Source organism: Natator depressus, chromosome 16 (assembly GCF_965152275.1).
Source record: "Natator depressus isolate rNatDep1 chromosome 16, rNatDep2.hap1, whole genome shotgun sequence".
NCBI classification, from domain to species: domain Eukaryota; kingdom Metazoa; phylum Chordata; order Testudines; family Cheloniidae; genus Natator; species Natator depressus.
The window spans coordinates 20,507,181-20,534,495 of record NC_134249.1 but is presented as its reverse complement, the minus strand read 5'-3'; the positions used below and the strand labels follow the sequence as shown (position 1 = coordinate 20,534,495).

The following is a 27,315-nucleotide window of genomic DNA, read 5'->3' as shown; positions in this document are numbered from 1 at the left end:
TGTAGAACTGGCTTTTCCTACAGCATGCTGTTTTCATGATTCTTACATGTGTGCAAATATTTTTACCTCCAAAGGGTACCATTTCTATTATTTTCTGGCACTGACACTGTGCGATATAGCTCTTAATCAACGTGGCAAGAAACACTACTGTCGTGAGGGCTTGCTTGGTAGTCTGGTGTAGTAGAGTTGGATAGGAATTAAAAAAAAAATTAGATTCCTGCAACCCTACCACTTTGTGTTGTGATCCTGTTTTGAGCTTGTAAGCCAAGCAAGACTGTGCTCGTGTCTGCACTTGGATGGGAGACCTCCAAAAAACGTGACAATGAGCTAGTGCTGCATTATGATGTAAGGAGCACCAAGCTGTTGGAGGTGCTGCTTGTCAGGTGAGATGTGTAAACCCCGATGCCTCCTCATTCGGATTCATGAAAGAGTCCACGATTCTTTTCATAAGTGTTGGTGTTGCCGAGAAGTAGCCAAATTCCAGCTTCTGCTTCAAGCTGGTGCATTCTCCGTAAGCTGGTACATTCTCCATATTGGCATTCTCAAGCATTCAAAAATGAGTGAGACTCCAAAAAATCATGGGGATACCCCTCCCCAAATGTTGTTTTTTCATTGCCTTCTAGTTTTTTGCTTTTAGGGTGTACATGTTTTCAAGCTTTTCTTTGCAAACTCAAGGGCTAGAAACTATTTTTTTTCTTTGTGGTAGCTGAGATTCTCACATGTTCACTTGACTCCAGGAGATGGGGATTAAAGAAAAACACCAAACATCATAAGCCTCATGTAAAATCACAAGAATATTCTTCTTCACTTCATTTCTCAAATGGATCATGGTGGTATGAAGTCATGTGATATAGAGGAATGTGCATAGGATTGGGAATCAGGAGGTCCTGAATTGTCATCCTGGTTCTCTGACTTGCTGTGTGACTTTGGCTATGTCACATCCACTCTCTCTGCTTCAGTTTCCCCATCTACAAAATGAAAATAATACCTCACTGGGCAACTCATGTGTTTATAGTAACACAATACAATGAATAGCATGTAAAAAGAATGATTGCGCTCTTTAAACAGCGGCCATGCTTCTCCCAAGTGGTGGGTGAAGGGATCTCTATATTAATTTCATAGAGTGCCTTGGGGTTCTTTGGCATGAAAGGTGCTGTATGAATGTGCACTGCTTTGTTTTAGTTTTTAAACAGAGCCCCCCGCCCCCCATGATTTCTATTAAAGTGATTGACAGAGAGCTCTAGCCAGATAGCAGGTGTTCATGCCCTTACAGCATTCAGATTTTTATTTCAGGAGCTTGCCAAACTTAAATGGCATGACAGTGTCCATTGTAGCAGCAGTTATGCCTGCCCATGTGTTCTTCCAGGCCGTTCTGTCTCCTTGCCCTCTGGCCCGTGACACACAGGAATCTGTTGAACTGTATCATACACTTGTTCACTCTAAAAGCAGCCCTTGTGTTATCGTCAACAGCACAGAACGTGAACTGAAGTGGAGGGAGATGCTGGCCCCGATTTATTTCTGTCTCTCCCTTCACTGGCAAACTGTGATCCAGGCAAAACTTTCGCTAGGCAGAAATAAACAGTCACCACCACCACAGTGTCCCTAGTTCAAGGGAATTTCCAGGCCGCCTCCTCGCAGCTCCAACAGTGATAGCAATGATGGGAGAATTAATGTTGATTGCCACTGACATTTCTATCACCATGTTGACTAACCCTTCTCAGAGCAGTCTGGCTAATAGGCTGGTTAAGAACCCAGTGACCGGTCTACACTAGCGCTCCTGCTATTGATACCCCTGGTGTTAGTGCAAGGATGGTAAAACTTGAGAGGCAACTATGTAGATAATGCCATAGCTTGAGCAAAGTAACAAGGGGATAACTTGCCATGACTACTGTCCACTGAAAAATAAGGGAGTTCTGTCTCTGCAGTGAGATTAATAATTTAAAAAGGGAATTGTCTGTCAGTCATTGCAAGAGGGAAGATGCACAGAAGCAGAGCTGGGCGAGTGCTGCAAAGAGTTTCATGTGAATGTCAGGTTTCAGAGGAGCAGCCGTGTAAGTCTGTATCTGCAAATAGAAAAGGAGGACTTGTGGCACCTTAGATTTGTTAGTCTCTAAGGTGCCACAAGTCCTCCTTTTCTTTTTATGTAAATGTTAGCAATCCAGTAAATTCCTATGCCTGGGAATTCCTGATTCCTGCTAGGCCTTTGGGGTATGTCTACACTATGAAATTAGGTCAAATTTATAGAAGTCGAATTTTTAGAAAGCGATTTTATACAGTCGATTGTCCCCACTTAAAACCATTAAGTCGGTGGAGTGCGTCCACAGTACCGAGGCTAGCGTCGACTTCCGGAGCCTTGCACTGTGGGTAGCTATCCCACAGTTCCCGCAGTCTCTGCTGCCCATTAGAATTCTGGGTTGAAATCCCAATGCCTGATGGGGCAAAAAACATTGTTGCGGGTGGTTCTAGGTACGTGTTGTCAGGCCCCCATTCCCTCCCTCCCTCTGTGAAAGCAATGGCAGACAATCGTTTGCATGTTTCTTCATGGGTTACCTGTGCAGATGCCATACCATGGCAAGCATGGAGCCCGCTCAGCTCACCGTCACCGTACGTCTCCTGGGTGCTGGCAGACGTGGGACTGCATTGCTACACAGCAGCAGCTGATTGCCTTGTGGCAGCAGATAGTGCAGTACGACTGGTAGCCGTCCTCGTCATCTCCTGCGTGCTCTTGGCCGGCCTTGGTCAGGTCGGTCGGGGCACCTGGGCAGACATGGGTGCTCCTGGCAGATCTCAGTGAGGTCTGTCAGGGGCACCTGGTCGGACATGGGTGCTCCTGGCGGACCTTGGTAAAGTCTGTCAGGGGCACCTGCACATAAATAGGAGTGACTCAGGTCATTCTCTTCTTTAAGTTTTGTCTAATGGAGATTCAGTCCTGCCTGGAATATTGGCAGAGGGATAGCTCGGTGGTTTGAGCATTGGCCTGCTAAACCCAGGGTTGTGAGCTCAATTCTTGAGGGGCCCATTCTGCCTCAGGCTGCTCTCCCAGCCAGCAGCACTGTCTGCTGCCAGTCTACCCCTCCCTCCCTTCGTGAAAGCAACGGCCGACAATCGTTTCGTGCCTTTTTCCGTGCGGGCACCATGATGCTGACAGCATCATCATCCACCCGCCGCTTCTGCTGTCATTCTGCTCTCCTGCTCACGCCATACCACAGAAAGCATGGAGCCCACGCAGATCACTGCGGCAGTTGTGACCGCTCTAAACACTAAGCGCATTATCATGCAGTATATGCAAAACCAGAACCTGCAAAAGTAGGCGACGGCAACGCGGTGAGGAGAGTGATGAGGACTTGGACACAGACTTCTCTCAAAGTACGGGCCCTGGCAATTCAGCCATCCTGGTGGCAATGGGGCAGGCTCATGCCATGGAACTCCGATTCTGGGCCTGGGAAACAAGCACAGACTGGTGGTACCGCATAGTGTTGCAGGTCTGGGACGATTCGCAATGGCTGCAAAATTTTTGTATGCATAAGGGCACTTTCATGGAACTTTGTGACTTGCTTTCCCCTGCCCTGAAGCACCAGAATACCAAGATGAGAGCAGCCCTCACAGTTCAAAAGCGAGTGGCGATAGCCCTCTGGAAGCTTGCAATGCCAGACAGCTACTGGTCAGTCGGGAATCAATTTGGAGTGGGCAAATCTACTGTGGGGGCTGCTGTGATGCAAGTAGCCGACGCAATTACTGAGCTGCTGCTATCAAGGGTAGTGACTCTGGGAAATGTGCAGGTTATAGTGGATGGCTTTGCTGCAATGGGATTCCCTAAGTGTGGTGGGGCGATAGATGGAACGCATATCCCTATCTTGGGACCGAACCACCAAGGCAGCCAGTACATAAACCGAAAGGGGTACTTTTCAATGGTGCTGCAAGCACTGGTGGATCACAAGGGATGTTTCACCAACATCAACGTGGGATGGCCGGGAAAGGTACATGACACTCGCATCTTTAGGAACTCTGGTCTGTGGGAACAGCTGCAGCAAGGGACTTACTTTCCAGAAAATAACCGTTGGGGATGTTGAAATGCCTATAGTTACCCTTAGGGACCCAGCCTACCCCTAAATGCCTTGGCTCATGAAACCATGCACAGGCACCCTGGACAATAGTCAGGAGCTGTTCAACTATAGGCTGAGCAAGTGCAGAATGGTGGTAGAATGTGCATTTGGACGTGTAAAAGTGCCCTGGCGCAGTTTACTGACTCGGTTAGACCTCAGCGAAACCAATATTCCCATTGTTATTACTGCTTGCTGTGTGCTCCACAACCTCTGTGAGAGTAAGGGGGAGACGTTTATGGCAGGGTGGGAGGTTGAGGCAAATCGCCTGGCTGCTGATTACACGCAGCCAGACACCAGGGTGGTTAGAAGAGCACAGCAGGGCACGCTGTGCACCAGAGAAGCTTTGAAAACCAGTTTCATGACTGGCCAGGCTATGGTGTGACAGTTCTGTTTGTTTGTTGATGAAAACCCACCCCATTGTTTCACTCTACTTCCCTGTAAGCCAACTGCCCTCCCCTCCCCACTTTGATCACCACTTGCAGAGGCAATAAAGTCATTGTTATTTCAAATTCATGCATTCTTTATTAATTCGTCACACAAATGGGGGGATAACTGCCAAGGTAGCCCGGGAGGGGTGGGGGAGGAGGGGAGGATGGAAGGACAAGGCCACACTGAACTTCAAAACTTATTGAATGCCAGCTTTCTGTTGCTTGGGCAGTCCTCTGGGGTGGAGTGGTTGGGTGCCCAGAGTCCCCCCCCACCGCATTCTTGGGTGTCTGGGTGAGGAGGCTATGGAACTTGGGGAGGAGGGCGGTTTGTTACACAGGGGCTGCAGTGGTGATCTGTGCTCCTGCTGCCTTTCTAGCACCTCAACCATACACCAGAGCATATCCGTTTGATCCTCCAGTAGCCTCAGCATTGCATCCTGCCTCCTTTCCTCTCGCTAATCCCTCCTCTCCTCGCGTTCATTTTGTGCTTTCCTGGACTCTGATATTGCCTCCCGCAACACATTGTGCTGGGCTCTTTCAGCGTTGGAGGCCTGCATGAGCTCAGAGAACATTTCATCGTGAGTGCGTTTTTTTTCGGCTTCTAATCTTTGATAGCCTCTGGGATGGAGATGATAGGGGGAGCATTGAAACATCTGCAGCTGCGGGAGGGGAAAAAAGGGAGATTAGTCTCTAAAATGTCGTCTCTTTTTTTTAAAGAACAATGGGTAGACTCTTTCACGGTGAACCAAGCTGTTAACATTACATAGCATGTGTGGTTTCTTTACAAGGTCGCATTTTGCCTCTTCTATCGAGGGCTGCCGGTATGGTGTGAGAGATCACACACGCAGGGCCGGCGGGCAGCAGAATTCAGCTTGCAGGCAGACATGGTAAGCCACAGTCTTTTGGCTTCTTTAACCTTCCTAACTTGTGGGAATGGTTTCAAACAGCAGCACCCTCATTTCACATACCAAGCACCCATTGGGTTGGCCCTTTAAAAGGAGGGGGCTGCGGTTTTTGGGTTATTGTGTAGCACAAACCCAACTAATCTCCCCCTCCCCCCCCCAATTCTCTGGGATGATCACTTCACCCCTCCCCAGATCGCGTGGGTAACAGCGGGGATGATTTCCGTTCAGCCACAGGCAAACAGCCCAGCAGGAACAGCCACCTCTGAATGTCCCCTTAATAAAATTCCCCTACTTCAATCAGGTGACCATGAATTATATCACTCTCTTGAGGATAACACAGAGAGATAAAGAACAGATGTTGCTTGAATGCCAGCAAACACCGGGACCATATGCTGCCATGCTTTGTTATGCAATGACTCCAGACTATGTGCGGCAGGCCTGCCATGGTAAAGTGTCCTATCATGGAGGATGGAATAAGGCTGCCTGCCCCAGAAACCTTTTGCAAAGGCTTTGGGAGTACATCCAGGAGAGCTTCATTGAGATGTTCCTGGAGGATTTCCGCTCCATCCCCATACACATTAACAGACTTTTCCAGTAGCTGTACTGGCTGCGAATGCATCCCAAGTCTTCAGGGCAAAATTAATCATTAAACACGCTTGCTTTTAAACCGTGTATTATATTTATAAAGGTACACTCACCAGAGCTGCCTTCTCCGCCTTCAAGGTCTGGGAGCCCGGGTTGGGAGGGTATTGGCTCCAAGGTGATAAACAGCTCTTGGGTGTCAGGGAGAACGGTTTCTCCGCTTGCCTGGTGTGCGCTATCATCTTCCTCGTCCCAAAAATCCTCACCCCTGTTGCGTGAGACTCCCCCCTTGCAGGAGTCCATGTACAGGGGTGGGACAGTGGTAGGGGCACCCCCTAGAACTGCATGCAGCTCATCATAGAAGCGGCTTGTCTGGGGCCCTGACCCCGACCGGGCATTTGCCTCTTGGGTTTTTTGGTAGGCTTGCCTGAGCTCCTTAAGTTTCACTCGGCACTGCTGCGGGTCCCTGTGATAGCCTCTGTCCTTCATGCCCTTGGAGATTTTTTTCAAATATTTTGGCATTTTGTCTTTTGGAACGGAGTTCTGATAGCATGGATTCATCTCCCCATACAGTGATCAGATCCATTACCTCCCCTATGGTCCATGCTGGAGCTCTTTTGCGATTCTGGGACTCCATGGTCACCTGTGCTGAAGAGCTCTGCATGGTCACCTCTGCTGATGAGCTCACCACACTGGCCAAACAGGAAATGAAATTCAAAAGTTCGTGGGGCTTTTCCTGTCTACCTGGCCTGTGCATCTGAGTTGAGAGTGCTGTCCAGAGCGGTCATAATGGAGCACTCTGGGATAGCTCCCGGAGGCCAATACTGTCAAATTGCGTCCACACTACCCCAAATTCGACCCAGCGGTTGATTTTAGTGCTAATCCACTTGTTGGGGAGGAGTACAGAAACTGGTTTTAAGAGCCCTTAAAGTCAGAAAAAATGGCTTTGTAGTGTGGATGAGTGCAGGGCTAAACCGATCCAATGCTGCTAAATCTGACCTAAACTCGTAGTGTAGACCAGGGCTTAGTATTCAGCCTGTAGTACCAGGCAGTGTCACTGGCATGCCTGCAGGTAGTCACAGAGAGCAAATGTTCTCATTTGCACGTGTAAGTATTTGTACAGAAAATGTTTACATGCTCGTCCAATTAAGGGTCAGAAACAATACCATGTGACTTATCTGACTAATTGCAGCTAACTGCAGCTGGAGTGTTGGCTGTGCATTGAATACTTGCGGCGAGCATCTGTAGTCAACAAAACCTGCACCAAACCCCGCAAATAAATTTGATTAATGAATTAAAATCTGGCGCAAATTGCTCGCGACTGCCCTGCAAGCAGAAAAAGCAGCTCTTTGTCAGATGATAAATTATCCATTGCGGAGTCATAGTTTTTAAAGCTAGAAGGGACCTTTAGGATCTCATCATCTGACCTCCTGCATAGCACAAGCCATGGAATTTCACCCCATGACCTCCACATCGATAACTTGTGGGCAACCCGTTTGCTCAGCTCGGTGGGGAATGATATTCATCTGGCACCAAACCAAAATGGAAGTCAGGCTCCATCCTCCTCTCTCTTGCTTCCTACTACAGCATTGTTCCTCTGCAGGGTGATTACTCCAGCTGCCCACAATCATTAAATGCCAACCAAGTACTGTGGGCTGCATACAGCAATGCACCCTCTGTCTCCTATGGGTAAGGGAGGGCTGCAGCCAGTGGTATCAGCGGCTGTTTTTCATTCTAAGTTCTTCTGTAGAAGCAGGGGGGGAATCCCAAAAGCTGTGGGAGTCCCAGCATCTCTTAGGGCCAGCCTGCAAAGTGCTTGCTCCTACTGATGGAGAGCTGCTCACGTGAAGAGTCTCATTGGTTTCAGTGGAATCCCAAGTAAGCACTGGCCCGTGTGAGTCGCAGCTCTCCAGCCTGGCCCTGTGGGTGTATCTTTCCTCCTGGTTCAGTGCACACTCCCTTTAATCAAGCGGAGTGACATGTACCCAGGACAATGCTGCTGCTGAGGGTTTTGGCGTGATGGTTTCAGGTTTCACTGCTGTGGTTTATCAGCTGAATCAAGCACATTGTTAGACTGTGGGGATACAGGTTTGTTGGTTTTGTTTGGTTTTTAAAGCTCAATCAATCAGAGAGTGGAGTGAGAGGTTTCTGCGGTTTAGCCAGCGGGACATTGTTCAAGGTCTCTGAAGTTCCATGTTGCATTGAGTAGGATCTTCGTGTACTCTAGAGAGGAATAAAACGGCTTCCCAAGAGTGCAAAAACGGTAATAAGCAGGACACCTCTCTGGAGCCCTTCTGCCCAGGGAGTCCCCAATGCAAATGCGAGTGGCGAGAGCTGATGGAATCTGCCACAATTTATGTTTCCGGTGGAGTTGCCACAGTTTAGGCCATGTCCCTCTCGGGATGGCCAGGATCTCAGACACGCTGAATAGGCAGCACTAATTTAGGCTCTGCACTTGTACCCCGTGGAGGAGACGCTGGCCGCCCGTAGAAGCACCCCTTCAATGGACCAAGGGGTGGCCCAGAGAGGCTGGGTGCTTCTGCTCAGCTTTCTGTTGAATCCGTATAGATCTCTGGACACCTGATAGGTAACACCCTGAAATCCACTGCGTGACAATAAATAGCAAACGCACAAAGATTCACAAGGTGGTGGTGGGGGGAAATCACCTGCTACAGGCCAGACTGTGCTGTCCCTCATCCTGCTGGATCCCGAGCTCCTGGGAGACTGCTGTTCCTTATTCCTGGAGTATTCAAACCAGGGGCCTGCTCAAGGCACAGGGTGCTACTCTGCAGGAGTAAGGATGCCCAGTGCGTGGCCTTCGTTGGAAGGGGCAGGGCTGCTGGCTGCTGCTTCGCCCTTGAAGTGCCCGCTGAATGAGTGCTGCTTGCCCCATGTCGGAGCCTGGGCGTGAGACTCTGCTAGGGCAGGGCCTGCGGCTTTTCCTTATCGCTCCCTTCCCACAGCCACGCTCAGCATTTTGGCTTTTCTCCTGGACGGCCCAGGATTTCCCCGCGGTGACACCGTCTGATCCCACTTCCTCAGCCCGAACAGCTGGAGCGGGCTCCCCTTCCAGCCCTCAGCCTGCTGCCCGCAACCTGTCGAAATCAGTGCTTGGGGGAGAGGAGAGGCCTGCCAGTAGCAGGGGCCACCGTCTGGCTGAAATCAGGAGTTTGGGGCGGGGGGGGGGATAAAGTCCCTTTAAGCCCCTTGACTTGTGAGCTCTGTCTGACATCACCCGGCCGGGGAGGGGCCTGCCTGCTAGTTATTGTTACTCTGCATCACTTCCTCGCTGCCACCCTGCTAACGGTTACGGCGCCGAGCTGCAGCTGGAGGTGCAAAGTGGATCTCCCTCGCTGTGTGTGTTTGTGTTCCGGCTACTCCTGCTCCACAAAGCCTCCTCGGGGAGGAGGGGGAGGGAAGGCTTTCAGGCTGGAGCTGCCTTTTTCATGGCTTTTCTCCCCCACGATGAGATCCAGAACTCGGCCACCAAGAGACTCTACTCCAGGTAAGAGAGGGCTTTGCTGGCAGCTGTTGACGGTGCCCCCCCTGCCCACCCCCCGGCGGGGGCCGTGGCTCGCCCCCGGGGCGGTCTCCCAGCTCCTCCTGTTGCCGCGTTCAAGTGCTCGCTGCAATCGCCCGCACGCGGGGCCAGCGGAAAAGTTCATCGCTGCTCCGTCCCTTGCAGCTGTGAGCGCCTGGGCTGGAGCGAGGGGCCGGCTCCGGTGGTCGACGCTCACCCTCGGCTTGCAGCGGGCGGGGGCGGGGGGGGTCTCTGCAGCCCAGCCCGCGACTCTGTGCCGAAGCGAAACCCCAGGGTCGGCTGGGTGCACACGGGACTGCAGTGAGCCGGTTTGCACCGGGTTTCTCTTCCGTGCGGGGTTCCGGGGGCGCAGCGCCGCCTGGCTCCGGCTGGAAAGGCCCCCTGGGGTCGTGTCTTTTGCTTGCGTCCCTTGGTGTAAACCCTCCTCGTCGAAAACGGAGCCGGCTTTTAACAAACGCCGCTATTGATCTTCCCGGCTCTGGCGCAGACGGGCTTAGGGGGGAAGCATCTCCTCCCTGGCACTGGTTTATCTCGCCCCAGTTCAGAAGGGTGTGTGTACACACGTACACACACGCAGTTGATGCCCACATGGGCATCAGGGGGGGTTGAACCAGAGACCTTTAGTGCTAAAAGCAGGAGGTTCCCCCTACTGGAGCTGACCGGAGGATGGCGGTTCCCTTACACGTTAACTTTAGAGGTTTAATTCCTTACTATGGAACAAGCCCCTGCTGTGTCTGATTCAGCCTGATCTGGGATGTCCAGCTCTGCTGAGACTGGGGCAAAATGGGTATTTGAATTTCACTCTCCCAGGCCAGACCCCTAGCCTCAGAGCTAGAGAGTCCCTCTTGAAAACACTGTTGAAACCAATATGTTTCAGCTGCCTGACAAAAATTCATTTAGTTGAAAATGTTCTCACCAGCTGTAGCCTCTACCCCCTGGAGCTGAAGGAGCAGCTCCATTAGTCAGCAGCTGTAGTGGATTCTTATCCTCTTGACTAGGGAGGGACAGAGGCCCACAGTGTGGGTTACCAGTGCATCTGGGAGGGGAATCATGTGAAAAGATGGTCTGATGCTTGATTCTGTATACACCAGTGCTGCTTTTGCAAACATGTAGCAAAGTAGGGCCCTGCTCTGAGTAGCTTACGGTCTGTTTCAGGTGGCAAAGGGTACACAGGAGGACTGCAATTCATAACGTGCACTGAGGATTCTGGGTGCAAAAATAAGTGGAGGAGGGTTGGTTAGAAATGGGTTTTCCGGAGTGTTTTGTAAGAGGAGAGGAAGTGCTGGTGTGTGGGAAGTGAGAGGCTGTTACTCTCATGGGGGCACAGAAAGTGTAAAGATAAGAGCAGGAGAGAGAATACTGTGCCCCTCATGGTAGAGAAAAGCTATGACATGGCTGTAATTAACATACAGGGGATTCTTTACTGAAGCTGCTGGCCACACAGACCCTGTAGTTCTCCTTGGTTCTCTAGCACAATTAGTTAGTTGCTGTAGGAGCAACTTAGCATCATGCTAAGATTTTGCCTGGACCAAGCAGTCATGCATGGATGGGACTATTGATTACATTACACATTCAGAGCAGAGGCAGATTTGCCCAAACCCCAGTCTCAAAGCGAAAAATGGATGCCACACATGTAAAAGTAGAGAATGTTCTCATGAACCCCATGCAAACTGAAACAGCTGTGTTTTCCCAGCTCTGGTCCTGCCTGTTACTTGAACCAAATCAAAGAAGTCTAGTGTGGAGAAAGTTCATGACCTTAAGATATTTCTGTGTTGCTATCAATATTATCTGCATTTCAGATTCTCTCCAGCAATGCGACACAGTCTGTGCAATATCTGGAATTTAAAAAAAAATTCCCTCTAACCATACACAATATGGTGTTTTTTCCATTGGCTCCTCTTTGATACATGCTTTACACAATAATTCAACCTAGCAATGAAAGGGTTATTTGTCTGATTCTATTGAATATGGGTTGAAGAGAGCCCTAGGTGCCTGTTTAGGTTGTTTTTTTTTCTTCCCCCTGTTGACCACCAGCTGCTGGTAACAGCCAAAAGAGAATGCACTGTTGTAACAAATAGTTTAGCCTACCCCTGTTTTAGGCTGGGGTTGTGGTAATGTATACTACCTTCTAAGCAGGTTAGAGTCAATCTCTCTTACTTCTTGCAAACCTTTTAGTTTAAATAAACTTTAATCATTTTTGTGAAGGAAATCCAAGTGGGCGTTTTGCGACTCTTTAATACATGCCCACCCCTGCATGGTTGCTGCACAACTGCTAATTCAGGGAGGGATAGGAGAGGTGGGTAGATGCCCCACCTCTTACACGTGGATTCATCTAGACAGCTCTCAGGAAAGAGGTAAGCTGCTAAAATCCCCAGCAAATGAAATTTGGACACTTCAGCTGAGTGTAGCTCTGCGTTTTTGGGGTTGCTTGAACTCAGACTACGAGGACTATGAAATTCCCACAAACCGTGACAGCTGTGACTGAATGTCGTACCCCTCCCCCTGCTGGGAGAATATGCCACGCTGCAGCCTCGAGACCATCCTTCTGCGCCTGACCTACATGCTTTGTGCACCCAAAACTCCCATGGGCTTCCAGGGGAGTCTCAGATGCTGGTGGAATGTGGCCGTGCCTTTTGTGCTCCAAGCTCATTGGGTGTGGCTGGGACTGTGACCTTAAGCACTATGTAAGAGCTCATACAAGGACTGAAAGTGACCAGGGATCCTGGATCGTGATTTGTGGTGGATACTGTGGATCAGATTCCTCCTTGGGGGGGGAGGGGGGGGTGTCCTCTGAAACCCCAAAACTTAAAGGCCTTCTGCTTTAACAGGCCATTCTGCAGATTGATGAGGCTGTGTGTGAGAGAGGTCGGCATGTTCTTGGGAAAGCAGCAGCATTGAATTCACATCACGGGCACATTACCAATCCGGCATGGAGAGGACATTAGCTAACAGTGCACTCAGATCAGAAACGAACAAAGCTGGCACGAAGGCTTGGATAAAAGATCACCCTCCGCAGTGCTGCCTGTTTGAAAAGACTCATACAGACTCCAAAGCATTTAGAAATGTTCCTGATTTGCCCTGAGCATGGCATGAACAGCATCCAGCTCATTAGTGTCAATCCAGCGTTTACCTGACCTATGTGTGTGCGGGGCGGGCAATAGGTATATCAGGGGCCCTCAAAGCATCCTGCTTCTTCCTCTTAATGAAGGCGCCCTATTATGATAGACTCATGGCCTGCATTTTGCCAAAGCCAGTAGGAGCTGAGGTAGCTCAGCACCGGCACAATCGGGCAATATGAAGTGTGTTTGGAAAGTGTTTTAACAGAGCAGGGGAAAGGGAGCTAGTGTTCTGGATTTACTAATCCATTGGGGGGAAGGCCTGTGATCTGAGGGCCCCAAGCATAGCACGGAGAACCTGAGCTCTCCTCCCTGTGCTGACATGGACTCACTCTGTGACCCTTGTGCAAGTCACCGTTCCTCCATGCCTCAGTTTCCCCATTGGTAAATGAGACTAATGAACCATACCTCAGAGGTGGCATGAAGCTTGATTAGAGGCTGTGCTCCTTACTTGGATACATTTCTACTGCAGCCAGCCAGAGTCTGACCTGAGCAAACGTGGCAGGGTGGCCCTGCAGGAGTGTTGATACAGATTGCCTTTTCTGTGCAGCGCTGCCCTTTTGAAGAGACCTTGTGTAATCACTCACCTTTGTACTGCTAGTCATGGTAATGATAGATGGTGTGGGCTGGCTGCTTGCTCCATAAATCTGAGCAAGCTGGAGTCTGAAATGGGAGAGGGGTGTGGGGGAGCGAGGCCAGGGCCATTCTATTCATCCCTGTTTTAGAAAAGTACATCTCTGCTTGGAACGGTTCCACTCTGAAGTGCTTTACACCAGATCCTAGCCACTCTCCCATGCTAGGGAAGGGCACCAGGGCACAATCCCCCAACACACACACCTTGCATGGGACTGCCAGAGTCCTGGAGCTGTGCTTTTTAAGGGAAATGGGGTGCTTGTATAGCCATCTGGTGAGTGGGTGTTAGTTTCCCCTCTGGGCTCAATCCATAGAGGATATAAGTCTGTATAGTTCTGGAGGTCCCAGGGTCAGTCCCTGGTGTGTCAGACAGGAGGACGTCCAACACATTTGCACCAACTCCTAAATTGCCCCCTTTTGTGCTACTCTGGCCCCAAAACTGCGGAGAAGATATGGTCTAGGATTCAGATCCCAAACCAGCCCGCTGAGTGCCCTGAAAAGTTCAGAGGTTTTGTTCTTTTTGAATAAAAGACCAGGTTGGGTGGAAGAACTATATAACAGTATGTTCATCAGCTGGGGGATATTCCCTTGGGAAGAGCCTATATCCATATTGCTGCATTTTTTTCAGTAGCTCCCAGAAATCGCAATACTCCATGAAATATTCAGATTTTTTTTTTTTGGACACTCAGCACTCGGAGAAGCAAATCTCCAAAGCATTCAGATAAATGGCTGTATATTATTGTGAAAGTGTGGTGGTGTGTTTTGTGTAGTGAAAGTGAAGTATAATTGGGAGCAAAAGAAAATACTTTAACCTGTTTGATAAGATTGCAGAATGGTCATCTCCTTTCCCTGGCCTGTTCAGTCACTGGCTTTTCAGCTGCAATTATTCACCAAGATGAAAATTAGCAGGTGGCTTTTGTTACGTGGACAGCTAGGAAGTGGACTGAAATCCACCAACCTGCATCAACCCAGACTGGAACTGAATAGGCAACCTAGCGATGAAAAGCTTCGTTATATCTCACTGTAAATCCTCTGAGCCATCTATGAGAGGTTTCTGATTGTTAGTGGTAGGAGAAACGTCACTGAAGCTTTTTCAAGAAAATACCAGAGATAAACAAACATGACTGGATTGTTCCATCTCACTGGAAAGGAGTTCAGGTGAAATGCATCCTTTGAAATTGCACATGTAGACTAAATGGCTGGACTCACTGTACCAAACCTAAGTGTTTAAAGCACTAAATGGTAACATTGGGAAGGAAAAACTCTCCTGTTGCATAATGCATTTTGATGCGGGTCCCAAGGGGTTGGCCCTGCACAAGTTCCCAGGGTGGATGCTGATTGGTATACTGCAAGTAGGCAGGCACCTTATTTGGTAGGACAGGCAAATAGGTGGAATTGGTGCAGCTAGTTATACATGCGGAGTGGCAGGCACTCGCTGCAAGGTTAAGTGACTGCACCACAATGATTCAGACCGCAAATGAGATTTATTTTGCACAGTTGACTGTCTCCCCTGTACTCTGTTCACCTCACCTCTCCTGGGACGACTTCTGCAATTCCAAACAGCTACTCTCCTTCCCACCAGTGTTTCCTCCTTCTCCCCAAATGTGTATTTCTACTGCCAAAATCTCTCCCATCATGCATCACAGGCTGAAGGACATTCAGTCCTAGATCTCTGGCAGGTCTAAGGTCTGGTATGCTGTGGGCCATGAGACTTGCCATTGGAAAGCCGAAAATGCCCTTGTTTTGTGACATAAGGCCTTTGTTTTTAGCCCCGATATATCAGACCTCCAAACTGCTATATTATTACGTTTGGAAAAGCCATTTTAGATCATTTTTAGAAGTCTCTAAATTATATTAGCTATAGTTTTTCTGCCCCCACCTACGGCCGGTGTGGTTGGACTCATGGCACGAAGGCAGCCTGCCTTGGCAGGAAAAAGGGTCTGAAAAATCACGCGCACACACATTTCTAAAATGTCTGTGCTGCGTCATAGGGGGTCTAGGCAAAACGCAGGATTACTTGGTGTGGAGTAATGGTTTTGTTGACATCTGTTCAGCTTGCAGAACTTGTTTGTAGTTTTAACATTCGTGAGTAACGTGGGTCATCCCACAGCAGCAGGCATTCTGCGAGCATCTGGATGGTTTTGTGGCTAAGGCACTGAACTGGAACTCAGGAGATGTAGGTTCATTTCCTGGCTTTGCTACAGACTCCCTGGGTAATCTTGGGCAAGTCACTGTATTTCTCATGTCACCCTATTTAAAAGGGGGGTGATTTCTCTCAGCCTTTGTCTCTTCTGTCTATTTAGAGTGTCAGTTTGTTGGGGCTGGAGACACCTCTTACTCTGTATGTGTACAGCCCGTCGCACCATGGGGTTCTGTGCTTAGCTTTGGCGTCCAGTTGCTACTGTAATACAAATAATAAATGCACTGCCCTAAACACAGAGACACACGTGTGTGTATAGGTCATCTGAACACTTTGTATTAGTCTTCCAATCAAGATGCTCTATGAGTATTCCCTGTGCCAGTTTAGCTGACTGGCAGTTAACTAACACAGCTTGTGCCAGACATTGTGCTTGTTATGTCATGTTCCCGCAAGCAATAGCAATCCTTGCATTTTTTTTGTCCTAAAATATTTCATATTGTAGAGCAGATACAACAAACGGATGGAACAGAAATAGCACTTTCGAGTGGGGTGGCAGGCTTAGGAGTTATGCAATTTTCTATCAACTCAAGTCAAACCAACCTGATAGCTTTCTTTGCAGGGTAACAAGCCTTGTGGCTGGGGGGGAAGCAGTAGACGTGGTATAGCTTGACTTTAGTAAGGCTTTTGATACTGTCTCGCATGACCTTCTCATAAACAGCCTAGATGGAGCTACTATAAGGTGGGTGCATAACTGGTTGGAAAATCGTTCCCAGAGAGTAGTTATCAGTGGTTCACAGTCATGTTGGAAGGGCATAATGTGTGGGGTCCCACAGGGATCGGTTCTGGGTCCGGTTCTGTTCAGTATCTTCATCAGTGATTTAGATAATGGCATACAGAGTACACTTACAAAGTTTGTGGACGATACCAAGCTGGGAGGGGTTGCAAGTGCTTTGGAAGATGGGATTAAAATTCAAAATGATCTGGACAAACTAGAGAAATGGTCTGAAGTAAATAGGATGAAATTCAATAAGGACAAATGCAAAGTACTCCATTTAGGAAGGAACAATCAGTTGCACACATACGATATGGGAAATGACTGCCTTGGAAGGAGTTCTGCAGAAAGGGATCTGGGGGTCATAGTGGATCACAAGCTAAATATGAGTCAACAGTGTAACACTGTTGCAAAACAAACACACACATAATTCTGGGATGTATTAGCAGGACTTTTGTAAGCAAGACACGAGAAGTAATTCTTCCACTCTACTCCACGCTGATTAGGCCTGAAGTGGAGCATTGTGTCCAGTTCTGAGTGCCACATTTCAGGAAAGATGTGGACAAGTTGGAGAAGTCCAGAGAAGAGCAACAAAAATGATTAAATTTCTAGAAAACATGACCTATGAGGGAAGATTGAAAAAAAAACTGGGTTTATTTAGTCTGGAGAAGAGAAGACTGAGAGGGGACATGAGAACAGTTTTCAAGTACATAAATGGTGGTTACAAGGAGGAGGGAGAAAAATTGTTGTTCTTAACCTCTGAGGATAGGACAAGAAGCAGTGGGCTTAAATTGCAGCAAGGGTGGTTTAGGTTGGACATTAGGAAAAACTTCCTAACTGTCAGGATGGTTAAGCACTGGTGTAAATTGCCTAGGGAGGTGGTGGAATCTCCATCCTTGGGGATTTTTAAAAGCAGGTTGGACAAACACCTGTCAGGGATGCTCTAGATAATACTTAGTCCTGTCATGAGTGCAGGGGACTGGACTAGATGACCTCTCAAGGTCTCTTACAGTTCTCTGATTCTAAGTCAAATAAGCTTAATTGCCTTTGAGGGTTGGGAGCGTCCCCCTAAAGTCAGTTCACAGAGAGCTGAATGTTGATTCTTTAATTGGCCATCCCTGAGCCTTACTGGACAGGGAGACCTGGGCTTGGAAATGACGGCGTTCGTCTGAGCCCTTCCTCTGCTGCACAGCATGGCTCGGTCATGCCTTGCACGGGATGGCCTTGAGTTCCATCACCTGCTACGCGAAGGTCTTTTGCCAGGAGGTTCACCGCTGTGCCGCCCACCTCATCGTAGCTCCTTTCTGCCTCCCCTCCTGGGAAGGGGCCTGAAGAACCATGCTCATAGTCAGCAAAGGAGAAGTCGGGTACTGATGGGTCCCCAGGTGAGGAGATCATTGGCAGCCAAGTTGGGACTGACTTGGGTGCTGGGAAAATGGTTTGGCTGGACAGTGGGAATGCTGCCGTCGCAGGAAATGTTTGTTTTAAAAAGTCTGGGCTGTCTGGGTAGCGAGGAGGAGCCTTTTACCTCTAGATTGCTGGTTCAAATCCAGCCGGGATCAGCAATACCCAAAAGACATTACCTTCAGGTGAAGACCATGCTGTGTAGGTACCCAATCTCCCAGTGCAGAGGTTTCAAACTCGGGGAGGGCAGAATTTATTCTGAGCTTAAGGGGGGGGAAGGGAACCGTGCACATTTTACTCACATCAATGAATACCTAGCACCCCGATTCCTCCAGACATATTGGGTCCTCAGATGACGCTGTGCATTGGACTCTGGATGGTGCTGTGCATTTTGATGGATTTTTGTTAAGCTCGAATAGCATTATACAAAGTCGTTGGTACCTGTACGTTAAGCCGTTTGCTACGATGCGGTCTGCACATCTAACTGTAAGCATTGACCCCAGTTACAGTTTTGCTTGTGCCCTTTATTACAATGGATCGTTGGCGGTGTTTGAAACAGTGCCTTACTGTTTTTAATATTTAGTGAGAGTTGCATGTTGGTTTTTGTTATTTTTTTACTGGTACATGTACTTGTGTGGCGAGGCAGGGGTGTAAATTGCTACAGGCACAGCGAAGGGGGGCGTGGGTCAAATAAGTTTGAGAACCACTGTCCTAGCAGACGGGTGCTGGTTAGAGCCTTGGTGCTAACTGGTATTCTCTTTAGCAATATTCATGCACTCCATCTGCCCTTGGTACTTTTGCTGTATGGAATTAATTTCTGCAGTTGTCCTGGGTGATGTAACCAATTAGGGGTTGGTTTAATTTTATTTTAGAAAGGGAATTAGATAGCATGCGTCTATTACAGCCACAGGATGAAAAGCCATTATCAGGGCTGGGAAATTGATTTGCTGAAGAAAAAACATCTGAAAATTCCTTTACGAACATTAGCCCCCACCCCCACACCTCCACGTGAAGCTTAAGAATGAGGATGCTACATGACAAATAGCAGAGCCTACTGCAGTGATGGGTGCATTATAAATACCTGGGTAAATGGATAGAAATGGCCTGTGCCAGTTTAATTTGAATTCTTATCCTTGGTATAGTAGCAATGAAAATATTCCAGTATTTGGATTTATGCCAGCACTTTAAAATAAAAAAACACTGGGGGTTGCCTTTCCTTGGCCTGCTTCTCCGACAGGAGCAAAACCCCACTTGGCTGCAGGAAGGTTAAAGATCGGATATGTTGGCATAAGGCTGGAGAACCAGCTTCTGTCCCCTCAGAGTGAAAACTGGTACAATGTGCTGTACAGCTGGGAAAAGCTCTTTATGGACTGTAGCTAATGGAATGACGTTAGCCTTTAAAGGAGCTCAGCAGGATGGAAGATCCTGCCTGGATTCAAAAGAACATCACTCATCTGTGCATTAAAGTGTGATCTCTCCAGCTGTGATTTATATGGAAACTTCAATGCTGTAAGTCGGGGTGGCCAACCTGTGGCTCCAGAGCCACATGTGGCTCTGGAAGTTAATATGCGGCTCCTTGTATAGGCACAAACTCTGGAAAGTTGGCATCTGTAGCTCCAGCCCCAATGTGCCAGGGGGTCCTCACTGCTCAACCCCTGGCTCTGCCACAGGCCCTGCCCCCACTCCACCCCTTCCCGCACCCTCCCCTGAGCCTGCTGTGCCCTCCGTCTCCCCCTTCCTCCCAGAGCCTCCTGCACGCCACGAAACAGCTGATCGGGAGGTGCAGGGAGGGAGGGGGAGGTGCTGATCAGCGGGGCTGCTGGTGGGTGGGAGGCACTGGGAGCAGTGGTGGGGGGAGCTGATGGGGGGGCTGCTGATGTACTACTGTGGGTCTTTGGCAATGTACATTGATAAATTCTGTCTCCTTCTCAGGCTCAGGTTGGCCACCTCTGCTGTAAGTGTTCAGTTCCCTGCTGATCTTTGGCCAGAATTAGGGATTGTGTATACAAATTCCAATTTTCTTCCGGAGCTCCTGGGCAGGTAAGGGCTGGCCAGAGAGGTCAGCTTCAACAGGCACAGAATTCAGCTTGGATAAGTGGCCACAGAGGTTGGATTCTTTTCTCTCTTTACCTCTTCCCTCTGCAGAATCTGTTCCCTGTTGGGGAGAGCAGGCTCATTCTGTTAGTGCTTCTGGCCCTGGATGGGGTACAGAGAGGAGAGCCATCCTTGGCGCATTGCCAGGCCTAGCTGAGAACCGGAAATGAAAAGGAGCCACTTACCTGAATGTTTCAGCACTTTGCAGGGAGTTTGGCTCAAGGGGGTGTTAGCCTGGACACACAAGGCCTCTGAGACCAGGAAAACGCTAGGAGAGTGGGCTGTATAGCTGGGACTTGAGCTGTTTCCACTTGGCACTGCCAGGGCATTGAGGGTGCGTCAGGAGGGTCTTCTCTGCCCTTGGCATGAAGCGATGTCAGAGATTCTTTAGTGGGCCCAGCTGCCTCACAGTTGGGCCTGCCACGAGCACGGCCCTCTTGCCTTCTGGAGCTGCTTAGCGTAGCATTGTAAGGAGTCTTAGATGATGCTTCATGGTGCGGGTGAAGGGCAGCTGGGGCTAGGCCCCCGGCTTCCACCCAGATCCTCACTGCTTGTATCTCCTGGTCCTGCTCCCCTCCAGCACTGGGGCCCTCCCAGGTGAATCTGTGGCTCCAAAGCCAGTCGGTTCCTGGGTCCCTGCCGACTGGGACTTGTCTCTGGTTTAGGGTCTGCACTGGTGCCCATCCCTGTGGTACCTGAACACGTCTCAGGTTAGGTTGGCAAAGGAGGCTCCTAATGGACATCACCGAAGATTTGGCTCTTTCTCATGCCTGGGAAGGAGAAGCTCTGCGTGGGCTCTGATTCATTAGCAATAAGTGACGAGGCAGGCAGAGTTGTAGAAAAGAGATGTTTATGAAGCATGTTGAGTCTCGAGCGTGGGGTAGCAGTTCCTGGCTTGCGTTCCTGACCCCGTGGTGTCCCTGCCAACTGTGTCTCCCCTGAAACCTGACCATCCTTACTCACTCCCGCTCCTCATATTACAGAGCAGGACATTTCTTTTGGGGTAGGGAGCCCTGGGGGCCTGCAGGCCCCTGTAGACCATTTTGAGCCTGTGCTAGTGAGCAGTCAGTTTGCAAAAGCAGAGTGTGGTGGTGATGAGAAGGTGGGGTTTATTGGTTGCAAATGTAGTTCCTTAATGCCTAGGCTGAGTTTGAATTAGGGCATATTACATGCATAATACAATGCAGCTGCCCCTCTATGAAATAGGATTGTCCGTGGCAGCACATTAAAGTATTAGGGATCAGGGATATTGCCCAGCAAACCACATTTCAAGAGAATTAATGATGCCTAATTCCATCTGGGTTGGTGGGTGAGGGTCTTGGTAGGATAAATGAACAGGAAGCAGGCGAGCTGGGCTGATTAGACTCGGTATTCTAAAGCCAAGAGACATCTCCCAGCCTCTGCAGCATTAAAAATGTTGTCAGTCGTCCTCTACAAGCAGTGTGCCAGCCAGCACCAAAGTCAGAGGTGTTTATAAACTGCTGCTGTAGCACAATCCGTGGAGAATTTCACTTTATTATATATTTATTTTAAGGGGGTATGAAAGGCTGGTGAGGATGAGAGGCTAATATCCATGTCTTGAGCCAAACAATTGGGGGCAGATGCTGTGCAAACTTTCCCCATATGGCTCTGCGGATGTTCTCCATCCTTCCCCGCACCATCCGTCTAGCTATTCCAGCCTTTGTCCTGGCCTCCCCAACTCCATCCCCCAGCAGCTCTGCTGCTGTATGTTAGTCCAGGCCTGCAGGAACCTCTGCTGCTTCAAGTCTGGGCCTCCGGCATGCTGCTGTACCAATACCTCATTCTGCAACACTGCATGCAGTTCTGGTCACCCCATCTCAAAAGAGAGATGTTAGAATTGGAAGATGTACAGAGAAGGGCAACAAACGCCATTAGGGGTATGAAACAGCTTCCATATGAGGTGAGATTTAAAACACTGGGTCTGCTCAGCTTAAAAAAGAGACGACTGAGGGGGGATATGACAGAAGTGTGACTGGTGTGGAGGAAGTGAATCAGGAATTTTTAACTCCTTCACATAACACAGGAACCAGGGGTCACCCAATGGCATTAAGAGGCAGCAGGTTTAAAACGACCACAAGGAAGTACTTTACACTATGCAATGCCAACCTGTGGAACTCATTGCCCAGGGATGTTGTGAAGGCCAGAAGTATAACGGCTAAAAAAAAATGCGATAAGTTTCTGGAGAATAGGTCTGTCAATAAGGTTATTAGCCAACGTGGTCAGGGACACAACCTATGCTCTGGGTGTCCCTAAACCTCTGACTGCCAGAAGCTGGGAGTGGACGACAGGGAATGGATCACTCGATAAATTGCCCTGTTCATTCCCTTTGAAGCACCTGGCACCGGTCACTGTTGAAAGATAGGATACTGGGCTAGATGGACCATTGGTTTGACCCAGGATGGCTGTTCTTATGTCCTGGCGCAACCCCTGCTTGTTCTGGTCCCTGCACCTAACCTCTGCACTTCAAACCCTTCCACACATCACTCCCTGATGTTCCTTGCTGACAGCTCGGCAGGTGCACGTCAGTCTGACCTGCAACATTTCTGCCATGTCTACTTTGGGATCTCACACAGCCAATGGACCTTTATTCTAATCTACAACATCTCATGTTGTCCCCCTACTCTCTATTCTAACCATACACCTTAACGCGTCCCTGCCACAATCCTGGCTAAGTCAATCTGGGCTCACCCAGAGATTTGTCTGTGAATCTCAGGCTGACCTTAAGCCCCCCCTGCTATTCCAGCCCTGCACCTCACATGGCCAGTAGATCTCAATCCTGACCAGTCCTAGACCTCTTGAGGAGAGAATGAAAATCATGGGTTTTTTAAACATTGAGTTGTTTTGCTTTACACAGTTCAGGTGACTCGGCAATGTGTTCAGCCCTGACAAGTGAGCCACCAGCTCAGTCTCGGGAGGCAGGACTGTCTTAGGATCTGTTCACCTCTTGATGCTGTGATAGTTTTAGAGTAAACTTTACTCCAGGTTGCTGCCTAAGCAATCCTCCTTCCCCACTTCATGCCTGCCGAGCTCTGCTGGCCTTTGAGCAGCCAGCCCAGCTTGCAGAATTCAAAGCCACTTCCCTGTACAAAAAATAGACTAAAAATGCTGACCATCGCCACAAAACAAAAATACATCCTGTATCTTTGCACAGCCTGATCATTAAAGTTGTCTGTGGGGCTCTAAGTCAGGACTATTTTTATGCTGTCTGTAGGAAATCTTCCCATAGACTATCTTGAGCTTTCCCTCCTCTAAGGTATTTGTAATTAAATTTTATTTGGCGGATCTGATTTTCTAAACCGTTTAGTCTCCACTGGTACAAATAGGATTTTATTTTTCATGAGAAGCTAAAGAAAGCTGACATAATCCAGTTGGTAAATTTATGTCATGTCTATCTGATCTTAAATGCAGTTGAGCCAGGCAACTCTCCATATGCCCATTTCTGTCCCAATATATAGTTTAAAAGCACATTCCTGCAAGTGCTTGATACTGACCATAGTCCCGCTGAAGTCAGCGTGGGAGGGGGCGAATCAAGTCCTAGATACAGCTTTCCAATTGTTTTCCCTATTTTATGTCTTTATTTCAATGTAAATTTAAAAAAGGATGGCTATGCAAGGCCTTCGGCACCATAGCACATCATTAGTACCTCAACACAGGCCCAGCAGCATTAAAATAACCATGGAACTCTGCCAGCCTGCCACCGACAAAAAAATCTGCTTTCAATCGCAAGCCGCCTTTAGTTGCCAGAATCTTTCTTTGGGGTTGTCTGAGCTGGGAACGTTTGTCTTTCCTTTCCAGCAGTGTAAGGTGCCCGGTTACACACTATACTGCACGTATAAAGCTTAGTGTCCTGCCCTGTGTTTAAAAACACTATAGGCCGTTAAACCTGAAGGAATTCCAGACCTCGAGTTGGCTTTTCACCGGTTACATTCTGTCTTTTCTCTTTGCACTTTGCTCACCCAAGCTAGTTAGATTTCATGCTCTGGTTCTCATGGACCAGCCCAACGCGGTAGCATCTGTGTTGTCTGAATCCAAACAAAACCACTGCACAAGGGCATTGAAACAAAATGCTAACAAATGTTTCCATTAACATGAGGGATTTGTAAAATCACTTTTTATAAAACAACCCCTGTATGTGGGTACGTGTCCATGGCAAGCAGAAACCCACAGCAGTGAGTCATGGAGCCCGGGTCGCTCAGATTAGCTGTGTAGACATTTAGGCTCGGGTTCTGGAGCCCGCACGTCCACACAGCAATTGAATGACCCAGCACGGCTTGCTGCAGCGGATTTCTGCTTGCTGTGCAGACGTACCCTGTGAGGTCTGGGCTCCAGGATAGGAGCCCAGACTCTGACCTTAGTGAGGCAGCTCCAATGAATGCCTTCCAAAAGCAGACATTTTGGCCTGCCCGTCTCTTTTAAGGTGTGGCTCTGATTTGGCACAATCACTTGATATGTATGTAGCATGTTCTCCGATCAGCGGAAAATCAAGGCTCAGCTCCCACCGTGCTTTGAAAACCCATTGTATTGAGTGAAACTAGCTGTGTCCTGGGCTGGGGACCTAGCACTACCTTCCCCCGCATGTGCCTGCCAGTGGAGTGAGACATCAAGATGAACTTGGTAGCCTGATCACTTCAGAGTTTGTTTCAGAGAGTGGGTGTGGGTAGAGCACTAGATTGGGGACTCAGGAGACACGGTCTATTCTTGGCTGTGCCACTGACATGCAATGTGACCTTGGGCCAGTCACTTTACCTCGCTCTTTCCTCTCTCATACTTTGTCTTGTCTGTTAGACTGTAAGTTCTTCAGGGCAGACTCTCGCTCTTACTAGTTGATTTTTAGAGTGCTACTACAATGGGGCTCTGATCTCAGCTGGGGTAGGTAAATGCTACTGCAATGCAAGTAATTAATAATAATAACAGGTTCTGAGATGAAGCTCATGCACACGGCCAGATTGTCCCTGTATGTTCCAAATCATAGTGTCACTGAAATTCCATCATACATTAAGATGATGTCGTGTTGACGTGTGGTTATTTGCAAGTAATACAGAGCTTTTCCTATAGTGAGCTACCCTCCAAACATGGGGCAGTTCATCGTACGTTTCTTTGGCTTTTTCCAGATGTTTCCTACATTTCTCTAAACCACAGCACCACGTTTGCTCTTTGGCGGATCCTTCAAGGGCTTCTTTTCTCAGTAGGATTACCAACCCTCTGGGATTGTCCTGGAGTCTCCAGGAATTAAAGATTAATCTTTAATTAAAGATTAAGTCGTGAAGAAACCTCCAGGAATATGTCCAACCAAAATTGGCAACCCTATTTCTCAGTTTTAGTTCAGTATGGCCTGTTGGCGGTTTTGACTACGGCTGTAGCTTCTAAGGCAGATTTTGTAGGGAATTATTACAATTTCCTGTACTCCATGGCATGGAGCCTCAAGAGAACAAATGACCTCAAAACAAAATTCTCGTCTGTGATCAACCCTGCAAATCTCTGTGTATTCTGCATTCGTTCCACCCATGAGAGCTAAACCTTGCCAATCCATATCCCTCTCTCTAGGTTCATGTAGCGTACCCATCCCCATACTGACCAGCAGACATTGTCCTACTCGGATCTCAAAGCGATTTGCCAACGTTACTGGCTATATTCTCACATCCCCCTGGGAAGCATTATCCCCATTTTTACTGTGTGTGGGGGAGTAGGAAATGAAGCACAGAGAGGTTGAGTGTCTTTGTCCAGGTCAAAGAGGAAGTTGGTGGCAGGGTTGGGCTTAGAACCCAGCTCTTCTGAGTCCCAGTTCATTCTTCTGCGCACGCCCTTCCTCCCTCAGAGGATGAGATGTGCATTGAAAGGAGAATTTCCCCCTTAGCTTGGTTTCCTATTTTAGTGCTTTCCAGTACAGTGGCATGGTGCCAGTCCTCTTATTGCTCCATGTTACAATATTCATGCCATTCTTTCTGATCACTGGGGAAAGGTTGTTTAGAAGGAAGCTGGGAACTGATGGTTTTAAGATCAGCTGCACCCAAAGCCTCCCTTGACCTCTATAATGTAGTCAGCAGTCCCTTCTATGACGGGGGAGCCCAGGCCAAGATTTCGGGAGACCTGGGCAGTAACCGTAGATTGCCCAGCCTGTATAGTCACTCTGGGGCGCTCCAGAGAACCACGTGGTCTGTGGCTGGCCACCCCAACAAAGTGTGTACGTGTGTGTGTGCGTGTGTACACACCGCTGCAGTCTGTGTTGTTGGCCATAGTTTGTGAGAGCTGCCCTACAGATGTGGTAGGAACAACTCAACCCGCAAACACACATGGGAAATGAAAAGACATTGGAGTGAAAGGCCCGATTAGCATTCACACAACATCTGGTCGCCATTAAAAACCTAAATTCAGGTATAAGCTCATCAGAAAAACGGGAACCACTCTCAATAATTAGAGAGCCCAGAGCCCCACTTCGCTACACACCCATCCATCTTGCAGGCTCCAAGAAGTCAGCAGTTAATTTTAAAAAATATGCCGTTTCCTGGTAGAAAACCACTCTTGGGGCCTATAATCAAATAAGCGCTAACTAGAGCCAGCCAGCTTTGCTGGAGCGTTTAGTTGGCAGCTGTTCTCAGTGAGCTATTGTGAAATGTGGGGAACAGAGGAAATGCAGTTCCTAATTCCTTTGTGCAATGAAGAAGCTTTAATATTTTTAAATAGCTGCCTCATGGGACAACGTTACCATCCTCCAGCTTTGCCCCCGTTGAGTCACTGCAGCCCTGAGGCGTGCTGCAGCAGGTTTCTGGTTACTAGGTTTTCTGCTTCAGCCATGCCAGCTGTCCTGCTTTACCAAGCCACTCTGCTGGGTTCTGCTTTCTGATGGCTTCAAGCATAGGCACTGGGCAACATGCCTACGGTAACACCGCTGCATTTGCAGATGCCATTCCATTTGATCGCAGCTGGGTGGGGCTAACATGCTAGTCACCATCTCTCTGACTTAGGCCAGGTCTAAACTACAAAATGAAGTTGCCCTAACTTAGGTGGACAGCCGCCACAGTAATGACATAGCTTGTGCACGTCTACATTGTGCTCCTTGTGTCGGCGGTGTGGATCCTCACCAGGAGCGCTTGTATCCGTTGTACTGTCAGTGTGGGGGCATTGTGGGATAGCGTCTGAAAGCCAGTAACAGTCGATGTCAGCAGCGCGGTGTCTACACTGACACTGTGCAAACCTACGTACTTCGACCTTGACTCTTGGCTGCTTGTGGAGGTGGTTATTATTAAGGTGGTTATGTGGGGCGGGAGCAACATTTAAGTGTAGATGCTTCCATAGTTAGGTCAACGTCAGCTGCCTTGCGTCGACCTAGCTCTGTAGTGTAGGCCAGGCCTTAGATTGCACTGAGGTCAGTTTGCCTCTGCTCACCTTTTGATGTCCCTGGCACTTGCTCTAAACAGGTCTTTTATATGTGTTTTATAGCCCTACCCTATCTCTGCGAATGGGGCTGTATTTACCTGTCTCACAAGGGGTTTGGTGAGGCTTCACCACCTAGTGTTTGCAAAGAACTCGGGAGCCTCAGATATAAGGTGCCATCTTGTGTTCTGTGGCTGTACAGGGC

The 27,315-nt window shown here is 48.7% G+C and overlaps 1 protein-coding gene across 2 annotated transcripts in view; it reads left to right on the top strand.

Moving 5' to 3' along the window:
- The window catches only part of GPSM1 (G protein signaling modulator 1), a 167,762-nt gene that overhangs the window by 16,676 nt on the left and 123,771 nt on the right, over positions 1–27,315 (top strand). The window contains exon 1 of one of the 2 annotated variants that reach the window (XM_074973779.1): positions 9,272–9,523. The exons of the other annotated variant lie outside the window; for it this stretch is intronic. Coding sequence (XP_074829880.1) covers positions 9,465–9,523 — 59 coding nt within the window. The 5' untranslated portion in view covers positions 9,272–9,464. Of the gene's footprint in view, positions 1–9,271; positions 9,524–27,315 lie in introns of those variants that run through there. 2 annotated transcript variants of the gene reach the window in all.